We start from the raw sequence: 22,015 nt of genomic DNA, 5'->3' as shown, positions 1-22,015 counted from the left end.
TCCAGTCCCCCCCCCTCTGCCCCAGTTATTGTAAGGATTACTTTGCAAAAGCTGACTGAACTGTCAGTGTGTCACTCTGTAATCAGAACTTCTACTTCAGCTACATTTTTTAAACAACTTTGTATATTTCTTTAGTGCAGTGGATTCTAATCTGGCAAACCAGGTTTGATTCTCTGCTCCTCCACATGCAGCCAGCTGGGTGATTTTGGGCTCATCACAGTACTGAGAGAACTCTTCTGACTGAACAGTCCTGTCAGATCTCTCTCAATCTCACCTACCTCAGAGGTTGTCTGTTGTGGGGAGAGGTAGGGAAGGCAATAGTTAAGCCTCTTTGATACTCCTGGTAGAGAAAAGCGGCACATAAAAACCAGCTGTTCTTCTAAATGTGGAAGATGGGAGAAATAACACATTAATTGTATTTATCAATGTTTTCCCCTTAGGTGCCTCTGTAGATGGAGAAGTCATAGCAAGACCATCTTTGTATTCCTTGCAAACATACCAAGAGCTGGAGGTAGATGACTGTGAGAAAATGAGTAACATGGGAACCTTGAATTCCTCAATGCTTCACAGGAGTACAGAGTCTCTAAAAAGTTTAAGTTCTGAATTATGCCAAGGCAAGGCACTGCCAGATGAAAAGCCAATGCATGTGCCAGTTCTCAGAAGGTCCAAATCACAGACTAAACCTCAGCAGGTTAAATTTTCAGATGATGTCATTGATAATGGAAACTATGAGAACCTTGAAATTCGTCAGCCTCCCATGAGTGAAAGGACTCGACGGCGAGTTTATCAGTTTGAAGACCTTGGAACTAGACAACAACATCGACGCAGGAAGAGTAGAAAGTCTAGGTCTGATAATGCACTTCATTTGGCTGCAGAAAGAAAACCCTTGCCAAAAGAAAGACTTAATTTTTATTCCCCTCAAGATTGTGATAAGTTCATTCATAATAAAAGTCCTCATGCTATTCGGGCATATACTCCAAACCCATACAGCCCTTACAGCCGTATTTCATCAGACTATTCAATGGGGAACCATCAAGACCAGTTTTTTGGATTCTTTGGTGATGAGGAGGACTCTTGGTGTTCATCATCATCATCATCATCTGATTCAGAAGAGGAAGGTTACTTTTTAGGACAACCCATTCCCCAACCCCGATCAGTAAGATATCCCTATTATACAGATGACCTTTCTAGTCCAACTGCTGAACTTCCCAGTTCTCCATTTGGACAAAGAGCAACAAAATCCAAAAAGCGAAAAGCACATAAAGGCAAAAACTGCATAATTTCTTAAACTTTACTAGTAACTATGAGCTATGTGCCTACACTGTTTTAAATGATGTAGATAAATAGCTTGAATTACTTTGTAGGAAACTACAGAGGCACAGTCCCCCCCACCCATCTTCAGTCAAGGTGTGGAAAGAAGGCTGCAATAACATAAAAGCAAATGGAAAATAGGTCTTATAATGCGGCTTAGATAATACTCTTTTGGGGCTATACCAACAGAGAAATTGGGTTCTTGTTTTGAGCTGGATTATGCTAAAACCAGGAAAATGCAATGTTGCTCAGATCTCATGTGCTTCAATTGCCTATTTAAGTAAAACAAGAAAAAATGGATGTCTGAACATTATTTTTACTCCACTCTTTGTTCAGTTAGTCACCAACTGTATTCATGTAGCTCAACCAGTTTTGATGTTATACAAGAATTTTGTTTCAATATAAGTCAATAATGGGTGTCAGAATTCAACCCATTTAGTATGTTTCATTTTCTGAGGACTCATTTTGACAACTTTTTACATAAAATGTTATTTGTTCTTCATCAACTACTTATATGTGGTGTATCTTAATTGGATTAAGATAGTGAGCCAGCTTATACAGAACTATTGTGAAATCTAGTTTGAGATTCCTGTATATTTGAAACATTATTGCAGATTTCAAATGTTGTAGGAGCAGCAATTAGATCCAATTGATATTTATAAAGTATGTCATAACTGAATCTGTATTCATAACTTAACAGTGCAAATATTGTATAAATTGTAAAGTTAAAATTTTAACAGACTATTTTTATATCCCTGAATTGCAAGATACTTGTTAAAATTCAAAAGTGGCTTTATTTGAGGGTTTAACATCAGCTTGAATCAGTCAGGGTTTGTTAAATGTCCATAAATTTATATTAGCAATATGTTTAATTTTTCTGACAAAACTCTGTATGCATGGTAGAGCTATGTAAATATTGTTTAAGCTATGGTCCTTTTAAACATTAAAGGCATTATTTATGGGTCAAGAAAATTATATTGTAAAAATGTCAAAAAAACCTACACCGGTATGGAATATATAAATCCCCCAGAATCAGATACAATCTCATATCACTGTTAATCTATGTGGGCAATATACTGCGTGTTCCAATAACCGCACCATACACTCTATATAAAATGCAATACTGTATTCAAAATTTCATTTTCAATTGTTTACCTAAAACAGCCTGAACTTGGAACCTATTCAACCATCTATCATGGAGAAGGTTCTTTAAGGCCCTTGCTGGCATATAGGTGAAACTGGTATTTTGTAAAATTTCAAATCTGTCTTGCTTTACAGTGCTTGAAATTGAAGTAGTGTTTTGGAGGCTTTAGAAAGCCTAAATATTTTATGCAATCTGTTGAAGTTGTTTGGATTTTGTGTGCTTGGGACATGTAGGCAACTTTAAGAAGTCACCATAGGTCATTTACCTACAAGCCACTGTCATCACATTTGAACCCCACCATTGTGGCAGCAGTGTTTTTATATGTATACATGTAGTTCTATTTACTGTTATGCCTTTTTTAGTCTATAGGATCATTTGAAATCTGGCACCATGTAATGTAGTACATTCACAAAATGGCTGTCCTAGCATTTTAAAATATCTGTACAACCAACCAGAATCCTTGTGGCCCCACCTACTTTTTATAAACATTTGGCAAGCACTCATGGGCACAATGCTAGGGACCCCTGTTAGACTAATGTTCTGTTTCAGCACCATAGACTGTTCAAAACAGTTCATACACATTATGTTGCTATAATCCTTACAGCAAGCTTTCAGGTCAGTGTTACACTTATGTCATACAGCATAAGACCAAATGGCTTATAAGCAGAGACAACAATTGAAATAGTCTTAGACAGTATGCTGTACTAGCTGCTCTGCTGCCCATACAAGATCACTCCAGGATGTCTGAGTGTATGCACAATGAAACCATTTCTGTTATTTGGTATTTTCTCTTAAGTGGTGCTTACAAATTGTGAAGCAGATCTTTATGAACTTCCTTCCCTTGCTTACTGCTCTTGACTGCTCTCCTATGGGACATCCCATGCCTTTCCTAAGAATAGCATGGCCATGACCCACAAGAGCAGGTTTTTGGGGGTAGAGATAGATCAGAGATAAAACTGGTATGGAACAGTCCCACAAATTTCATGTTCTATCCTTTAGATCTAAATCTAGGTAACTAGCTCTATGACAATATACAGTGATATCACACAATAAATGTTTAAGATTTAAAAATATATTAAAAATTAATTCCCACCCATTCAGGAAACCTAACTATGGCCATCAAGAAACTCCAGGGTTTCATAAAACCCAGGCTGAGAAAGCCTTCTCTACAGGATCTGGATCAATAAAATGCAAGTACTAAGATTGCTTAGGAAGGTTTTTTAATTATAGCCCATTTCAATTACAAAAAGCAGTAACTCTAAAATAAAACTACTCTAACAATTGTTTAGTCAAAGTTACAACACAACTTGAAAAGGCATTCTACTTAAGACACCCACAAGTAAAATATACATATAATACATAAACTTGCACAGTTACTTCCTGCAGATGGGTAATAAAAATTACTGAATTGTCATTCTCTCTTACCAGGACTGTATTCAATCAGTAAACTGCTTCAGTAATTGGGGAATGATACTGAAAGGGTGCTCAAAAGAAACACCATATCAAAGTTACATATTCAATATTGCTTAAATATGATGGGATGGAACCAAAGGGTCAAAAAGGCACATTTGCTTCCAACAAAGGGGAGGAAGTTCCTATTTTTCAGAGATTACATGTAGCTGTAGCCCCTCTATAACATACCACTGCATTCCTGAAGGTCCTTTAGTTAGGAGACGGGAGCAACAGCTACAGGAGTCCTGTTTCATGAACAGAAGTCCACGCAGAACCCACCCCTATTTATTTCCAATTCAGAAAGTTAAACAGAGCATACAATTGATTCTTAATCAGAACTGAGATACAAAAGTGAATAATTGACTGCACTTTGGCAAAGGGATTACATAAATATGTTTAGAATTTATTAACTTTGAGCAATGGGGAAAACTCTGTAGGATATACAGATGTTAATGTGAAGTCATGAACATTTGTTACTTTTAAACAAGTAGTATTTACATCATATTAACAATACAGGCTTGATTTTACTGTTCTTCAAATTCTTGACTGGCAGAATCATAATCTGCAATGAAGTGTTTAAGTTCATCAATACACCTCTCACCAATCTCATGCAAATTTTGTCTCAAGGAAAACTTGATAGGTTTTTCTAATGAAGGGTCTTTATCAATCAGCATCTTTACGACAACACCGAATGTTTCACAATCTTGCCTGTAGACCTAGAAAAATAAGTTTAGACATTCATGAAATACAACTTTATTTAGTATACTTAACTCCATTCCAGATTGAATTGTAACAGATTTAAATGCTGCTGCAACCTGTCTAACTAATGATATGGGTGCTTACAAAGCACTCTCCATTTCTTAAAAATGGAGATGCTAGGATTTGCTGCTTCCAATCCTACACCTAGAGTTATTCTACAGGGACTCTTAAGAACAGCACAGCTCCTAGTCCTCTTCCAGATCTTCTCTCTACCACCTAACATGTCTGTATTTTAAATAGAACAGTGATTTTTATTTCATAAGTACAGTATTTGAATTTAGCACAAATTACCACAGCACAAGCTATTTAAGATCAAACATCAGTTAAAATAGGGTTTCAAGTCCAACTCACAATGCAAAAACACCAAAATGACAACAGATATATGCTTCTAAACAAGCTGCATCCCGTTAAAACCACTTCATCCAAGTATATAATGTAAAATGTTAAAAAGTCAGATAACAAAGACCTTTTTAAAATTAATGTGCTTTGGTATTTTGGAAGGTGGCATGAGAACTCTTGTATCAATCTTAATTTAGGTACTTAAGAACAAAAAACTTTCCAGTGATCTAAAAATGCAACAGAGATATATATAAATTCATTATAGCTGCAAGAGCCACTTTGTACAGAGATTAGATTATCACAGTAAGGGATGGGAGATGCAGGCTCAAATCCTACTCTGCCCTGTGCCACTTACTCATACACTCAATCTAACCTTCCTCACAGGATTGTTGCAAGGGGAAAAAATGAGGAGACTCTATGACCCCACGGAGAAGAAAAGTGGAGCATAAAAAGTAAAATAAGTATTTCCAAGGCAAGAAAGCACAGGAACACATCTGTTGGTGAAGATAGCCTATATTTAGATTTTATAGAATTTGTGCTGCCTATTTACTAAACAATACACGTCTCTTGATTTAGTAGTACTCATTCCTAAGTTGCATGAAAAGTATCATGGCCTTACACAGTAGGACTTATTTTGACATAAGCCTAGGGTTGTACTCAAATTCAACTAAGTAGCTGTGTTGGTCTGAAATAGTAGAACAAAGTTCAATGGCACCCCTGAGACCAATAAAGTTTTATTCAAGATGTAAGCTTTTGTGTGCATAGAACACTTCACCATGTAATATACTGTTAGTCTGCTAACAGCCATTCCTTTTACCATTTCCTCCTGTATAAGCTTTGTAATACTGAACTATAGAACACAAGCTATTTTTTTTAAGTTAAGAAAAATGGCTAATTGACAAAGCAAAGCTGGCTGCACCCTGATTGGCCCTGCCCCCACAGCTCCTGCCTTCTGTCCCTGGACTCTAGCCTTTTTGATTTCAGATGCACCTCAGTGCCTGGAGCCAGCAGCAAGTAAGGGGAGAGGGCCCCCGCCTGCTAACGAGGGCCTCCCAGCCTGCTAGGCCAGGCCTGCTAACGAGGGCATCCCAGCCTGCTGACTGCCTAAGCAGCTCTGCCCCCACCTGCCCTACTTGATCTGGCTGCAAGCTACTCTGGAGTCTGACGGGCCCAAAGCTACCTTAAGCTGACTGGCCAGAGGCCAGGGGAGGGGGGTCCTTTCAAGGCCCATTCTTAGGAACGGGCTTTGAAGCTAGTATATATATAAAATGCACAGCATGAGAAAATAGTTGAAAAAGATGCTGAATATTTCAGATTGTAACACTTCCTTCCTAGAGAAACACAATAAGAATACATTCTAAACATTAGTTCCTATATCATATTTACAATAATATCACCATTATTACTAAACACATCTTGCCAAATGTTACAATTCAACTGTTCTACAGAAACTGAAACCAAACACAGTATTACAATCAAGTAATAATATAAAATACTGTCCTACTAATTAAACAAGGTTTTTTGTTGTTGTTGTCAATTTGCAGCTGACTTATGCTGATCCCCATAGGGTTTTTCAAGGAATGAGCTTGCCTGCCTCTGTGACATAGCAAACCTAGATTTCCTTGGTGGTCTCCCATCTAAGAACCATGGATACACCTACTCAGTTTCTGCTATCTGATGAGATTGACTAGCCTGGGTTATCTAGGTCAGTGCATCTTCTCTGTATGGGAACAGATTTCAATCTTCCCATTATTTACTTAGTTGTTTATATACATCCCCTCCTGGAATACTGTCTCAGGGCGATGTACACATTACACACTAACATCTTTGCCCATAAAGGAAGAGCAGGCATGAGTAGTCAGTCCATTTATTATGGTCATCCAATAAAAAAAAAAACAATATACAAAAATGAGTAAGCCAGCTCTGTCAGGTGGGAGAGGAAGTCTAGATTTTCCTGGGCCTACTCACATGACAGCCATCTTTTTTCCTCAGTTCCCATAGTAGCCATTTTTCCCATACACACTTTTAAAATGATTTCTTTTTTAAAAAACTGTAGCTGACATAGCAATATAATGGTATATAAATATGTCAATTATTCATTTTTAAAAGCTTGTAGAAAAAGTCATACAGCTATCTAAAAAGAGCACAGTGCCAGTGACGATTTTCATATATGATACAGGGGCAACATGCGACGTGGGTGCCTGCAGGAGAAACGGGTGGAAAACAGAATGAGGGACAGAGCCACACTGGTGCAAACCATGGAGAAGTGGTCTCTAAAATGGTGGGCACAACTTCAAATACAAGAATAGAGACTGGGGATGACATAGAAGACAGGAGAAAAGAAATAGGGATGTCCCCTGACTTAGGAAAGAAACCGGGGCCACTCTGGAGAGTGAGAGGGGAGGGGAAGGAAAACGCACGCCTCCCCACTCAGTTGCATGAGCGGAGCCAGCGTGTGAGCCCTTGGAGAGAAGCTGTGGGACGACTGCGAGAGAGGAAGGAGTGACAGGCAAGAAGATGGAACATCTGAGAACCAGAGAGAAGGGGAGGGGACCAGGAAGGGAGAAAAAGAGGGCGGAACTTTGGGAAAAGGGCAGTTAGAGACAAGGAAGGAGGAGGGAGAAAGGTTGATGGATGGTGACAAATAAACTTCATTGAAGCTAATACGCCTGGAAGTTTTCTCCTATTACCAAAAACAAAACGGCCCAAAGGGGTGGGGTGAAGGGACGGGGTGTGCAACCCGCTACAATAATTCATAAATTGTAAAGGCTATTTTGTAAAAGGATAAAGCACTACTTGAGAAGCTGCACTGAGTTCAAAGAGTAAACAAAATGTAACAAAACTGATGGAGGAAAAACCAGAATTAGAAAGGTTATTACAAAATAACCCTGCTTTCAGCATTGTGGTTGATATAATTTTTACCTCTAACAAGGGGAGGTGGATGGAATCTATAACGATATCTAGCAACACAGCCCTAAAGCTCTTAATTCATTGATTACTAAGTTTCTGTTTCAAGATTCTATTATTGCTCTGAACGTAATACAATTTTAAATGATGATAACATCTTTTTTGCTAGTATGGTGAATTCAGCCACATTTCCCAAATGCACTAGAAATAGTGCAACTCCAAAAAACAATCCAGAGATGAAAGCACTTAGACTCAACACAGAACAGCAAATTCAAAAGATATCAATGCATGGTCACAGAACATAAGTGTGCTACAGACTCAGTTTTAATGCATTGCCTCAAGAATAACTCTATTGTTTTTTTTGTTTGTTTTGCAAAAATATAGGTGTTTTTACATAATTTCAACAAATGACAAAGTACAAACAGCTTTAGCCAAAGCATTTCCAAACGTTTCAATACTAACTAGGGAGTAATCTACTCATTAGAGGAAGGGCACACCCTTAAATATAAGTTATTTATAAAGTGCTGAAGCAACCCAAATCTGTTTCCTCAATCTGTTCCATAGTAAATTTGTTGCCCTGTCAAAAACAGGAAGGGTGTAGTTATCTACAAAAATTGTTTGCTTAGTATTGAATCGTTAGTTAGAATGCATTAATAATTCTGATTTTATGTTTATATTGCCCACACAGGAAGGAGTTTTCAAACAGCCATAATCTGAAAAGGGCATGGGTTAAACACGGGTGGAGTTTGCTAGGCTGACTTGGAAACAGTGGCCCATTTTTACCAAGGATGGTGGAACATAAGCCCAGATGTTTCTATCTGTCAGCAAGTGCAATGCCATGAGGACTCTTAGGTATTTCTGATAATTCAGACTACAGAGAACAGTTAGTACAATATCAAGGCCACATTTTTTAAAAACCCAGTTCCACCCCAACTGTTGCTCATTAGAAATGAAAATTATTAACCTACTACTTCATTAAGTCTAGCTTTCAGACACATGCTGCACAGGAGCTAAACACTCTCTCCACCATACATGTAACAGTGCAAACCTATGCCTATAGACTACTGTTTTACAGTAATACTAAAGTATGTGCATGTCAAGTTTAATATTCAGACAAAGAGGATAACGAATACAATTATATTTTAAGAAATTACTTACCATAAGCAACAGAGCAAAATTATTTTGTCTTCGACAAGTAAACACATCAAAATATAGCTGTGCTATGTATAGCAAGGTACACTATGTATGCTGTGCATGGCAAGGTATACAAGCCATTATACTCTGAAAAGTCACTGGTATTTGTGGCACAGAAAGGAGGCACACTTTCCATCCCAAATGTCATGGTACATTCTTAGTTAGGAGATGAGTAATATCATTTCATCTACAGAAATATATATTCTTTAAGAAAAAACAGGGGCATCAGAAAGAATGTCTGATTCCACTCATTTTGCCATTACAGTAATTTAAACTTAGCAACAGTGGAAAGATTTTAAACCCATTTTCTCATGAGGGTAACTCAATGAAACTATCTACATTTTCAGTATATTCAAAGGCTTTCAATCCCTATCAGTACTTCATGTAAATGAATCTACACATCTTAGATAAGAATAGGTTTCAGCAGTTTAATAACAGCTACAGTTTCAAAATAGCTGTAACTACAACTTCACAGTAAGAACTGCATACCCTGCCTCAAACCTGCAGTGGTTTATTCTGTAATGACAGTGGGATCAGCTGCATAAAATCTACACTATTTCTAAACTATAATTTGCTCATTCTGCTGTAAGCAGGATTCCCTGATCTTAGATTCAAGAAACGGGTACTGAAAATAGGTACAATGCATGCTGATTTAGAGATGGTCTCTATAAGATTCTAGTGCAGCGGTTCTCAACCTTCCTAATGCCGTGACCCTTTAATGCAGTTCCTAATGTTGTGGTGATCCCCAACCATAAAATTATGTGAGTGTTCCTTCACAGAAATTTAATTAGAAACTGACCAATGGTGTGAAGATCCATTGTTTTTTCCCCAGGGTTTCTGAGTTCAGTTCTGACTCTTGTCACACCATGCCGATTTTGCTCTTTTCCACTGCTCCAGACAGATCAACGCTCTATCTCAATCTACCCTGAAAGGCTGTTGTGTAGATGGTGCTCCCCCCCAGCCAAGATGCTTGCCTTGCCGCAACCCCTGTGAAAGGGTTGTTCCTGGTTTTGCTCACTTTAACTGGGCTGCAGGAGAAGCCAGTTCAAAGCTCAGTCAAGCAGGATACTCCTCACCCCCACCAACCAAGTTGATCGTGTGCTGACTTCTCTTGCAGCATGGTTTAAACCATGTTACAGGAGAAGCCAGCACAAAGCTGAGCTGGCAGGAAGCTCTCAGGTTCCAGTTAATTCTGCGCTGACTTCATTTAAACCTTTAGTATATAAAATATGCACTATTCAATGTATTTCTAGAATCTAGAAGTATAGATACCCTAGTTTATAAAAGCAACTTTGCAAAGATACCCAATACTAGGAAGAAAGAGCTCCAAACCGCAGTCCCTCTGCTCCCTTAATGCAATCCTTGGTGGAGTTTTTTTGGGGGGGTATCATCAGAAGAAGGAAAAAACAGAAGTTTAAAAACAACAGACCCTAAAATGTTTTATTTGGAGACAAAACTGTCTTATAAAGCTGCATTAAGAGTGGCAGAATATCTGCACATCTATTTCATAGTATCATGGAATCATGGAGTTGGAAGGGATCTCCAGGGTCATCTAATCCAACCCCCTGCACAATGCAGGAAAGTCACAACTACCTGCCCACCCACAGTGACCCCAATTCCATGCCCAGATGATGACCCCCTCGAAACCAGAATCCCTGGGTCACTCTGACCTGGAGGAAATTCACCTTCTGATCCAAAAGTGGAAATCAGCTTTTCCCTGGGCATGCAAGAAAGAGCCAAACATCAACCAATACAGTCCCTTCTACCTACCTACTCACAATCTGCCTAAATTCACAGAATCAGCATTTCTGTCAAATGGATATACAACCTCTGCTTAAAAAATTCCAAAGAAGGAGAAACTACCACCTCACGAGGAAGCCTGTTCCACTGAGGAACTGATCTAACTGTCAGGAACTGCTTCCAGATGTTTAGCCGAAAATTCTTTTGAATTAATTTCAATCGACCGATTCTGGTCCGACCCTCTGGGGTGACAGAAAAACAACTCTGCTCCATCCTCTATAACAGTCCTTCAAGTACTTGAAGATGACTATCATTATCTCTTATTCGTCTTCTCTCCATGTTAAACAGACCAAACTCCCTCAACCCTTCTTCATATGACTTGGTCTCTAAATCCCTCATCATTTTTGCTGCCCTCCTCTGGACATGCTCCAGTTCCGTGGTCCCCAACCACCGGGCCGCGGCTCCCTCTCTCCACAGGGCCGCGCCTGCACGTTTGCGCCAAGCGCAGCTGCAAACGCGCATGTACGACCCAGCCACGCATGCGCGCATGTGTCGGAGTGCTGTGCATGCGCAGCCGGGCAATCACCCTCCCCGCCGCTGCTGGTCCGCAGCCTGAAGAAGGTTGCGGACCACTGCTCCAGTTAAACTTCAGAACACTGATCAAAGTCAGATCTTCAATAATGTATTATTATCATACACATTATGACATATTAACTGTTGCCCAGATACATTTAAACAAGCAGTCTTGAAAATAAGTTATATATATCTATGGCAGGAGCGGCCAAACTGCAGCTCTCTAGAAGTTCATCGGCTAGAATTTCCATGTGTTGGCAGGGGTTCATGGGAAGTATAGTCCATGGACATCTGGAGAGCCACATGTTGGCCACCGTGATCTATGGCACACATTAAAATTCTGACAATCTAATGCTGTAGACTGTCTTGCATTAAAATTTCATTCTATTTATTCTAAGTAAAATCTTGACTTAAAATGCATTTCGCTTACAATATACACTATTTCAGAGGAATATTTGCAGTGCTCTCCAAATTTCCAGTTGGAAAAGTTAGGGAGCAAGTCATCACCCCCCCCCCCCCAATCCCTTTGGGCCTTCACATCTCTAGTCTTAAGTATAAACTATGCATGATGCCAAGTGAGAGGCAGTATTAAAATCAAAAGAATGAATAAATAAACAACCAAACTCAAATCTGAAAAGAAAAACATTATTTACAGAAGAATATACTGGCAATATTTACTACAAAAGTGACGCTTACCTGTTCAATCTCTTTTGTCTTTGCAGCAATTGCTTTTGAACGACTAATGTGCTGGCTGTCTTCAAACAATTCATTACTGTCTGTTATATTGGCACTGGTTTCTTCATGTTGTTCTACATATAAGGGCTCTGAGGTGCCTGCCTATAAGAAATTTACAGCAGCAATTTTATGTGGCTAAAGCAAGCGTTACATTAAGAAGTAACTATATTCTCAGATAAAGATACCATCAACTTTTTTTCATGTGTCACAGTGTAAATTTGTGAGAAAAATAAAATAGATAAACATGGATTCATTTAACATACAGTAATAGCACAAAAAACCTCAAAAAAAAAAGAAATTCAATTAGGTCTTACAAATCTTTTACTTGCATATCTATAACATTTCCTTAATTGTAAAAATGGCCACGGATAACAGTTTGGGAATTTTGGTAAACTACCTTTCAGTTTTAAGTGGTATCAAGAGATATGAAAAACAAAGGCAATGGGTCTGATCTAATAAAAGCAAAGCTAAAATTAACCAAGCAGGACATTAACAGCGGATTTATACTTCCATTGCTATCCCACACTGATGTGGTGATACTTAAGAAAGCAATGCTGCAGACACTCAGCACAGACACTGAAGCCTGCTTGAGGAGTTTCACACCTGCAAAACTGCATTCGCTGACACACCATGCTAAAACGCCACTTCCATATTTTATCACTATTCGATAAATTTTTAGTTTTACTAGCTAACTAACTTGGGGGACAAACAGCCGAACAGTTGAGGAAAATATGGATCAAAATATATTAGTATTTTTACTCAGCTTACGTCATACTCTGAAATTTCAGGCAGATTGCTTGTGTCTGCTTTCTCTGCTTTTTCAGCAGCCCACCTATTTGCAGCCTCCACAAGTTCCTTTTCTGACAACCTGCTGCTTTTGTCCAAGGCCTGATTAAAAAAACACACAAAAGCAAGAATGGACTGAAGTAAAACTGTGTAGTTTTTAAATATATAAGAATTAAATAAAAACTACATATGCAGCTGAAAGGTGCCATTATTATTAAAAATAAACAAGAATACTTTTCTAAATAGAACTGTTTCAAGAACTTTGTTGGGCCTGCAGGAACCTCTGGAATTTTCAGAAAGATAACAGGCATCACCTCAAAATGCCTAGCATGGGACATAGGGCCAGTTTACACGATGACAAAAATGTCTTTTGGGGTGGTAATTGTGGAACTATTTCTCCTTCAGTCTTCTGTATCATCTAATGCTCCAACAAGATTAAAAAAATAGGATTTACTCTTTGGATTGGAAGAAAAGCAAGTGGGCACCATGACATCCATAGTATTATGTTGGTGATCATTTATGTACCAGATTAAAAATGTGAATTATCTCAGAAGTTGATGAATATAGAAATTGAAGGGAAGTGTGAAAATAACCGTGGACTGATACAAAATACACATGGGGAAATACTTTAATAAAATTTCTTTAGCAGTGTTAACCCAATGTAGATATCTATGTATATTTCCACAGACTGACATCCAAGAAGTTAGGCATTAACTCAGACATTTTGCATTGCAAGTTGCTATCTTCCACCATGAAGGTCTAATACCGTACTAGAATCATAGAATCATAGAGTTGGAAGGGGCCATACGGCCATCTAGTCCAACCCCCTGCTCAACGCAGGATCAGCCCTAAGCATCCTAAAGCATCCAAGAAAAGTGTGTATCCAACCTTTGCTTGAAGACTGCCAGTGAGGGGGAGTTCACCACCTCCTTAGGCAGCCTATTCCACTGCTGAATTACTCTCACTGTGAAATTTTTTTCCTGATATCTAGCCTATATAGTTGTACTTGAAGTTTAAACCCATTACTGCGTGTCCTCTCCTCTGCAGCCAACAGAAACAGCATCCTGCCCTCCTCCAAGTGACAACCTTTCAAATACTTAAAGAGGGCTACCATGTCCCCTCTCAACCTCCTTTTCTCCAGGCTGAACATTACCAAGTTCCTCAACCTATCTTTATAGGGCTTGGTCCCTTGGCCCCAGATCATCGTCGCTCTCCTCTGTACCCTTTCAATTTTATCTACGTCCTTCTTGAAGCGAGGCCTCCAGAACTGCACACAGTACTCCAGGTGTGGTCTGACCAGTGCCGTATACAATGGGACTATCACATCTTGTGATTTTGATGTGATGCCCCTGTTGATACAGCCCAAAATGGCATTTGCCTTTTTTACTGCTGCATCACACTGCCTGCTCATGTTTAGTTTACAATCCACAAGTACCCCAAGGTCTCATTCACACACAGTGTTACCTAGAAGCGTATCCCCCATCCAGTAGGCATGCTTTTCATTTTTCTGACCCAGATGCAGAACTTTACACTTATCTTTATTAAATTGCATCTTGTTCTCATTTGCCCATTTTTCCATTGTGTTCAGATCTTGTTGAACTCTGTCTCTATCTTCCGGAGTATTTGCCAGTCCTCCCAATTTGGTGTCATCTGCAAACTTGATGAGTAGTCCCTCCACCCCCTCATCTAGATCATTAATAAATATGTTAAAAAGTACCGGGCCGAGCACCGAGCCCTGAGGTACCCCGCTACTCACCTCTCTCCAGTCTGATGAAACACCATTGACCACAACTCTTTGAGTGCGGTTCTCTAACCAATTCCCTATCCACTTAACTGTCTGAAAATCCAGATTGCAGTCCTTCAACTTATCCATCAGAACATCATGTGGAACCTGGTAAAAAGCTTTACTAAAATCCAAGTAAATGAAATCCAACCGGGACTCACCTTAGAAGAAGCTGCTGCTGTGGATCCTGAGGGGGACACATCTCTTGATGTTTTCAGAGGCTGAGAAGTTCTTTCCTTACCTACATAAACAAATGGCATGCACATTTGTTGTTTTTTTTAGGTACAAGGGATGTAATAATGTTTAGAAAGGAATCTGTATTGCACAACTTCTTCACTGCACTGGAAATCTGTATGTGAATTAGATACACATGATATTGAACTGGACCACCAGCACTACTGAAATAGAAATAAATTCAGTCTCTCTGAAGCTCTGTCCTTACATGAATTTCTCTGAGGAACATAACTAGAAAGCAGGCATGGGAGAAAAAGAATTACAACAAAAAACTCTGCTCACCCTCAAAGAAAAGCAGATAGAATACTGAGTATCAACCACTAGCTTATTTTAATGTATATAGATGTTTATAATTGTTCTTATTTGTGATACACCAAGGAGATCCCACATTTGTCCTGTACTCCAACAAATCGGTTGGCTATCAGTTGAATTCCAGATTAAGCTTAAGGTTTTGGTAATCACCTTCAAGGCCATACACGATCTGGGCCCAGTGTACCTGACAGACTGTCTCCCTGCCTATACCCCCCAAAGAGCCTTATGCTCCGCCACCTCCAACTGGCTGCAGAGACGCACGTTGGACCTCAAGAAGGGCCAAAGCATTCTTGGTCCTGCCCCCCACCTGGTAGAATGAGCTCCGGGAAGAAATCAAGGCCCTGTCTGAACTTTCATAATTTCACAGGGCCTGCAAAAGGGAGCTCCTCCACCAGGCATTTGCTTGAAGCTGACTGACCCAAAAACATCCACCAACCCCTCCCGACACCCCCCTTCGATGACTGAAGAATCCAACCTACCCAAAGCTGTGTCAATGTTTCTGTTCAAATATTGTTCTAGCTGACATGCTATGTTATGACTGTTATACTTGTATTGTTGTATTTGTTGCAATGTCCTATGTAGTTATCCCATGATGTTATTTGTAAACTGCCCAGAGCTCTATGGAAGGGCTAAATAAATAAATAAACAAATAAACAAAATTTTTGATGAAAAACAGTCAAGTTTGATTCCATGGAAGACTTCATGCAAGGAGTTGGGGGAGTGGATCTTTCTCTGCTTTCCACTGGCAACTGACTCTTAATCTGAAAATGCTACTCTGATTAACAGATCCTCACAAACAAAATGGCTGCTTGTGTTGGCAGATAAGGGAAGGAGCAGCAATGTGTCTATGGCACATTTTGCTTGTGACGTTCTTCCAACCCTGAAAGATAAATAGAAGGCAACCTAGAGAAGGCAGAGAAAGATCTTATCCCTCAACTCCTTCCGCAAACTCTTCCACTAGATCCAGATAAGAGTATTGCTTGGGATTTGAACAGCATTCTAGATTTAATACCTTAGGATTTTCAAATTTATAATTAGTAGTGCTACTTTAAAAGTTTCTGAACATACAAACTTTTAATAGTACGCAGGTAATTTTTCAAAACAATATCTTTTTTAAATAAACTGTTAAAAGAAACTAAAAAGCTCTTCAAATATATATGGTACTATTTTTACAACGTATGCTAAGTGAGGTAATTACCCGTATATACTTGAGCATGAGACAGACTATATCCACGTTGGGTCAGTTCTCTCTCTCAAACAAGAGCTGTAAAATTACAATCAATGGAATATGCCTATTTATCACTTGTTAGTGGCCATTTTTCTCATTGCAATACATGCACTAACAAGTGTACACACTATTTAAATTTTTGGCAGTTGTGGGAAGAAAACTAACCACTAATAAACAGGCATCTTCCATTGATTGACTGTTACTTAGTTTCCAGCCCTGAGGGATTTGACCAGAATTGTTAATTGATGTGAAGACCTTGGCAAGTATAGGGACCACCAAGATGGAAATGCTCTATATACTTCCAGGGAGACCAAGTCTTCCCTGGGGGCCTTTCCAAGAGCTAAGGTATTAATTAGTCCTTTTAACTCAGCTTTAGAAACCGGAGGCCAAGCTGGTAGATCTGAAATTCCAATTCACCTGGGTTGGCCATCAACAAGGAGGCTGAATTTGAGCCAATTATTTTACTGAAATAACCAACCCAGACTCTGGCTGGGATCTGAGCTTCAACATGGGCAGACCTGCCTTTAAGACCATTTGAAGCAAGTTCCCAAAAGTGTGTTTCATTGTTCCCTATCACTGCACTCTTCAGATCTTTCCACAAGGATGTTATATACTCATTTTTCTTTTGTTTTATCAGCAATTTATATTTGGACCTTAATAATTTATCCATTAATAATTTACAACTTGTCGTGCCTTATTTGAATCACTGAGGACTTAATCACTTCTTTGAGTTCTTTACATTCCCGATCATACCAACTATTCTTTGAAACAGATGAAGGATTAATACGTCTATGGTTAATAAGAAATGGTTTAAAATAATTATTTATGGCCTCATAGAAAATACTTCGCTGTCTGACTGAAGGAGTACATTTGTACTCCTTTGTACATTCAAGTCTGCGTTTGCAAAAACTTGAGAAAGTGTGGTATACAGCTTATGTGTCCATTTAAGTCTTCTGGCACCTGAGATTGTTTTATCAGCCAATTTCATGATTGGCTTGGATAAGATCTCTGCATTAATATTAAGTGTTAGTCTTAATGGACAATGATTACTCAGTAAACAATCTAGAACCTCAACTTATGTACTATACTTAATAGAGCTGGTGATACTGCATAATTATCTATTTATAGGTAGATAAAAAGGGGAAAGTACCCTCAGTTGTATCCCACGTGGCACAATAAAAGCCATATAATTCTGTAATTACACAGACACTCAAACTTTTAAAGTGCTGACTGTTTCCAATTGGGTTTTTGTGGATCTGGTTCCAGATTCTATCCCCTCCCCTTTGGCTCTTGTCACAATGTGTTTTCACACCATCAGAAAGGGAACCAATACGTGCCAGCAGTACTTCAGATTTTCCAAGCTATTATAGCCTCTCATTTATGATATGGGATACCTTTAAAGATTCTAGCCCTTAACAAAGAGGCCAATTGTATAGTAGCTTCCTTTCTATGTAGAAATTTGGGCATTCCTAACACAATAGCCTATTTTACACCGAATTGGGTCTCCACCTCATTGAAGCCTGAGCATGGATTATTACCATTAAATATTGGCTCGATTTACAATTTAGTCCCTCACCAAATAGCCTGGTTGCACTTCTGCCAGCTGACCCATATATCTCAAAATCGTCCCAATCTGTAGTTTCTAAAATTGAATCTTTGGGCTTAAATCTGGACGTTTTGATTAATTCAAAAGAAGAATCTATATTCCTGACAATTCAAAGAAGAATTTGGGATATTGGACCAGTTAATATATTGAACTTCAGTTAATATATGCTGGTGCAGGTGGGACATGTGCACCATGTTTTCTTGACCATACTTATTCCAAATAAGTATGGTTCTAACTTAACAAGAGCCAGTTTGGTGTAGTGGTTAGGAGTGCAGACTTCTAATCTGGCATGCCGGGTTCGATTCTGCAATCCCCAACATGCAGCCAGCTGGGTGATCGTGGGCTTGCCACAGCACTGATAAAACTGCTCTGACCAAGCATTGATATCAGGGCTCTCTCAGCCTCACCCACCTCACAGGGTGTCTGTTGTGGGGAGAGGAAAGGGAAGGCGACTGTAAGCCGCTTTGAGACTTCTGGTAGAGAAAAGCGGCATATAAGAACCAAGAACAACAACACCTCCTCCTCCTCCCCTTTCACAGAGCATTAATGCTAGCCAAATTCACTACATTCCCTTTAGCTATGGTTGTGGGCAGATACAGGCATATTTCACACAACAAAAGAATTTGTAATTGTTGTAAAGAACCTGATTCCATTCATCACATCATTTTACATTGTATAAAGTATGACCAGCTATGTCAAAGTTTGATTTTACCTCTTTTACCTTCTGTTAACATTACAGACATCACAATTATCAGCTTTCTGCTACCAGATAAAGCCCCTGAAATTACCTAGCAGGTTGCTGAGTTCTTATCAATTGCTATTTCACTTAAGTCTGAAAGACCAATCTATTGAAGACCTTGCATTGTTACATTCTCAGAATTATTCTTATCATTGTTTTTAAGTTCATTGATATGCTTTATTATTTTAACCTTTATGCTCTCCTGGTTCTTAATGCCATTAAAGGTCTGTCTTTCTCTCTAAACAGGATGTCTCTAATAACAAAGAAGGAAACATTATGATTTAATGTCATCAATCTTTTGCTTACTCACTAAATTTCAATTTAATTTCATGAACAGAGGGTCAGAACAGAATAAAAAGAGATTTGGGGAAAGAGCACTTGCTTATGAGATAATACAAAAATATGGAGTAGGAAACTGAATTTCCACAAGAATGTACGTTTCCATGGTCCTAGTAAGTAAAAGGTCAATTTTATTAGACTAGTACAGGTTTTCTTTATTAATCCAGCATTACCGTGTGAAATATTTCTTTTATGTAAAGATGATACGCTTCTGCCATGTTGGGACTGGTGGAAAGCATATGCTTTACTTCTGTCTGGAGAATAACTTCTGCTACTGACACTGGAGCCAGATCTGCTGTGAGGAGAATCTCTTCGGCTGACAGGTGATTCTCTAAAGTAAGGGGAATCCCTCTTATGTGGAGATCGATCTCTTGGATAGTGAGGATATACTTTCTTTCGTCGTATGCTATCTTGGATATCCCTGTAAACAAATCACAAATATATTTCTTCTTATATATATGATAATCAAGAAGTACCCAATTAAATACCATAAAGCAGACAATCTTCTACTGAACTATTTATTCAGAGAAAATCAAACATCAGCATTCTTTAAGAAGAATATGTTTACTATTTCAACTCATTTTTATGGCCTGTTCTATCTTTCGTCTTCTGCCAATTAATATTTAGAAAGCTGACAGATTAAAATACGTTGATTTTTTAAAAAAGGATTACAGCTCAGGAGCAAAAAACATATAAAAGATAGATTCCTATATTAGCACTGGGTATCTAGTAGAAGTCTTTAAATGTTAGAAGTCTTTAAATGTTTTTTGTTCCAGGTTCGCACTATAAGAGCCCTGGATTTTTTAAAATAAGGACACTTCATATTTTCCGAGGCTGTAAAAAGTTTCCTCCCAACCTATGTAATTTTAACATTGTTGTATTATGTATAATCATAGTAGATTTTTATAACAGCAACTTCTTGGCTAAATGGCTCATTCAGAAGCAGCTTCTAAAATCTAGGTTTCTTTTGAAACAAGTTCTCATTTAGCCCCAAAACTTATTTCAAAATAATGGTGAATGTAAACAACAAACCATCACAGATCTAATAGCCAAAATTAAGATAGCATCTAGCCAAAAATTCAAAACACAAAAGGCTGCACAAAAGACATAAGAATTTGAATCTTTCATGAAGAATCTCAAGTGCAGAAACTAACACAAACCTGATCTAGACTAGCAATGTCCATAGTAGCCTGGAAATAAGGATAGAGAACCAAAAGCTGTTCACCTCCTTGCCAGGATTTTATGACCATTATATTGCCATGCAATAAAGGAAAATATTTAAAGAAAACTGAAGCACAGGTTGTTTTTTTGTTTTATTTCTCCTTGTGAGTATATGTCTTAAGGGCATGACATACACAAAACCACATATACCCAGACACACATACTGAAGTATAGGTAAGATAAAGAAAAAGGGACCTTCAGTGAACACTTTGTAAAGGACCTTCTATGATGACAGCTGCCTTGAAAACTTTTTGCAAGTGTGGCGCTAACATAATATACACGTAAACCAAAGGTAGTTTAGCAATGAACAATCCTACCTTTGATTAATATAGCACAAAAAGATTCACTGTATTTATACCCTGCCTATCAATAGAATCTGAATTGAGTTATGAAGCACTCACAGGTGATTTTCCAATTAGACAATGACCTGACCCATATCTCTTCAATATCAGAAAGAATGCTTTGCACATTTCTTGTTTCTAAATTATTTTACAAGATGAATACTTGCAACAACTTTCATAAATTTTCTTTTCCTTCCCAACACTCTTAACTGAAGATATTATATATGAGTTTTTTACTACTTTACGCATTACATTCAACAAGAACAGATCAGGACTTCTCCTCCACATTTGAAGTAAAAGCCCCTACACACATGACCTGATCCAAAAACCCCAGTGACAAACTCTGAGCTAAAGGAAGAGTTAATGACTAAGAAATCTCCAGCTTGATGGACAGAACACTCATTCCCAAAATGACATAGCAGGATTAGTTATATCTAAATGCAGCCATTTTGTTTTCTGGCTACCATAACCATAATATTATTCTACAATTAATCTCTTTCAAACATCCCAGCTGCAACTTGCTCTAATTGTACCAGCACGTTACAATTATTTAAAGAATGGAGTTTTAACACAATTTGGTTTGGAAATTATGATGAAATTTAAAACAACACAAAATCATTAAATAGAGAGGACAAAATGAATAAAATAATGCAGTATCCAAAATTTTAATCCCTCTGTCTGCTTTTTGCTTTAAGAACAAGCTATTAAATGACAAAAAGACTGGGGCGAAAAACTGTTCCGGCACCTAATGCTATCTTTTGCCAGGTTTCTGTTCAAAATAAGTTTTTACAGCTGAGTTTTATAATGTGATCCTAAAAAGATTATAATGAAAATGCTGAGAGATCATTGCTGCTCTCTACAGCATAATGTCATGGTTACAGCTTCACTTGAATACACAGTGTATAAAAACTTATTAAAAATAACTTACATAGAATGTAAATAAAAGCTCAGAACACAGTACACACCAACAAGCTGATGTACAATAACTACTGCATTTTTATACTGGTTGTATCATAATCACAGGATCAAATGTGTTTCAACTGAGAGGAACTTCTTCAATGATCTAGATTATAATAACACACATAAAAATGTAAATATAAAACAGCTTTTTCAGACCAAGCAAGTTGTGTATGAGTCCTAAAAATACTTATGTAATGATTTTATTAAATTGTAACATGATGCCTTTTCACAAAAAAGACACCTGGCCCTGTGGTTATTACATATGTGTAACCATTACTGAGATCCACTGGTTATTGTAAATGCAACTTAAAC

At 38.2% G+C, this 22,015-nt stretch overlaps 2 protein-coding genes across 17 annotated transcripts in view; one reads left to right on the top strand and one right to left on the bottom strand.

Annotated features, from left to right (window-relative positions):
• PRICKLE1 (prickle planar cell polarity protein 1) overlaps nt 1–2,283 on the top strand; it is a 73,714-nt gene extending 71,431 nt beyond the window's left edge. For all 5 annotated transcript variants that reach the window (XM_077338576.1, XM_077338579.1, XM_077338578.1 and 2 more), the window contains exon 8: nt 441–2,283. In XM_077338576.1, coding sequence (XP_077194691.1) covers nt 441–1,288 — 848 coding nt within the window. In that variant the 3' untranslated portion in view covers nt 1,289–2,283. The remainder of the gene's footprint in view (nt 1–440) is intronic.
• A 1,375-nt stretch (nt 2,284–3,658) lies between these two features.
• PPHLN1 (periphilin 1) overlaps nt 3,659–22,015 on the bottom strand; it is a 38,506-nt gene continuing 20,149 nt past the window's right edge. For all 12 annotated transcript variants that reach the window (XM_077338581.1, XM_077338585.1, XM_077338584.1 and 9 more), the window contains 5 exons: nt 19,355–19,602; nt 14,885–14,964; nt 12,923–13,042; nt 12,116–12,256; nt 3,659–4,623 (listed from right to left, as the gene is read on the bottom strand). In XM_077338581.1, coding sequence (XP_077194696.1) covers nt 4,432–4,623; nt 12,116–12,256; nt 12,923–13,042; nt 14,885–14,964; nt 19,355–19,602 — 781 coding nt within the window. In that variant the 3' untranslated portion in view covers nt 3,659–4,431. The remainder of the gene's footprint in view (nt 4,624–12,115; nt 12,257–12,922; nt 13,043–14,884; nt 14,965–19,354; nt 19,603–22,015) is intronic.

Source organism: Paroedura picta, chromosome 5, assembly GCF_049243985.1.
Source record: "Paroedura picta isolate Pp20150507F chromosome 5, Ppicta_v3.0, whole genome shotgun sequence".
NCBI classification, from domain to species: Eukaryota; Metazoa; Chordata; class Lepidosauria; order Squamata; family Gekkonidae; genus Paroedura; species Paroedura picta.
This window is presented reverse-complemented; position numbering and strand designations above follow the sequence as displayed.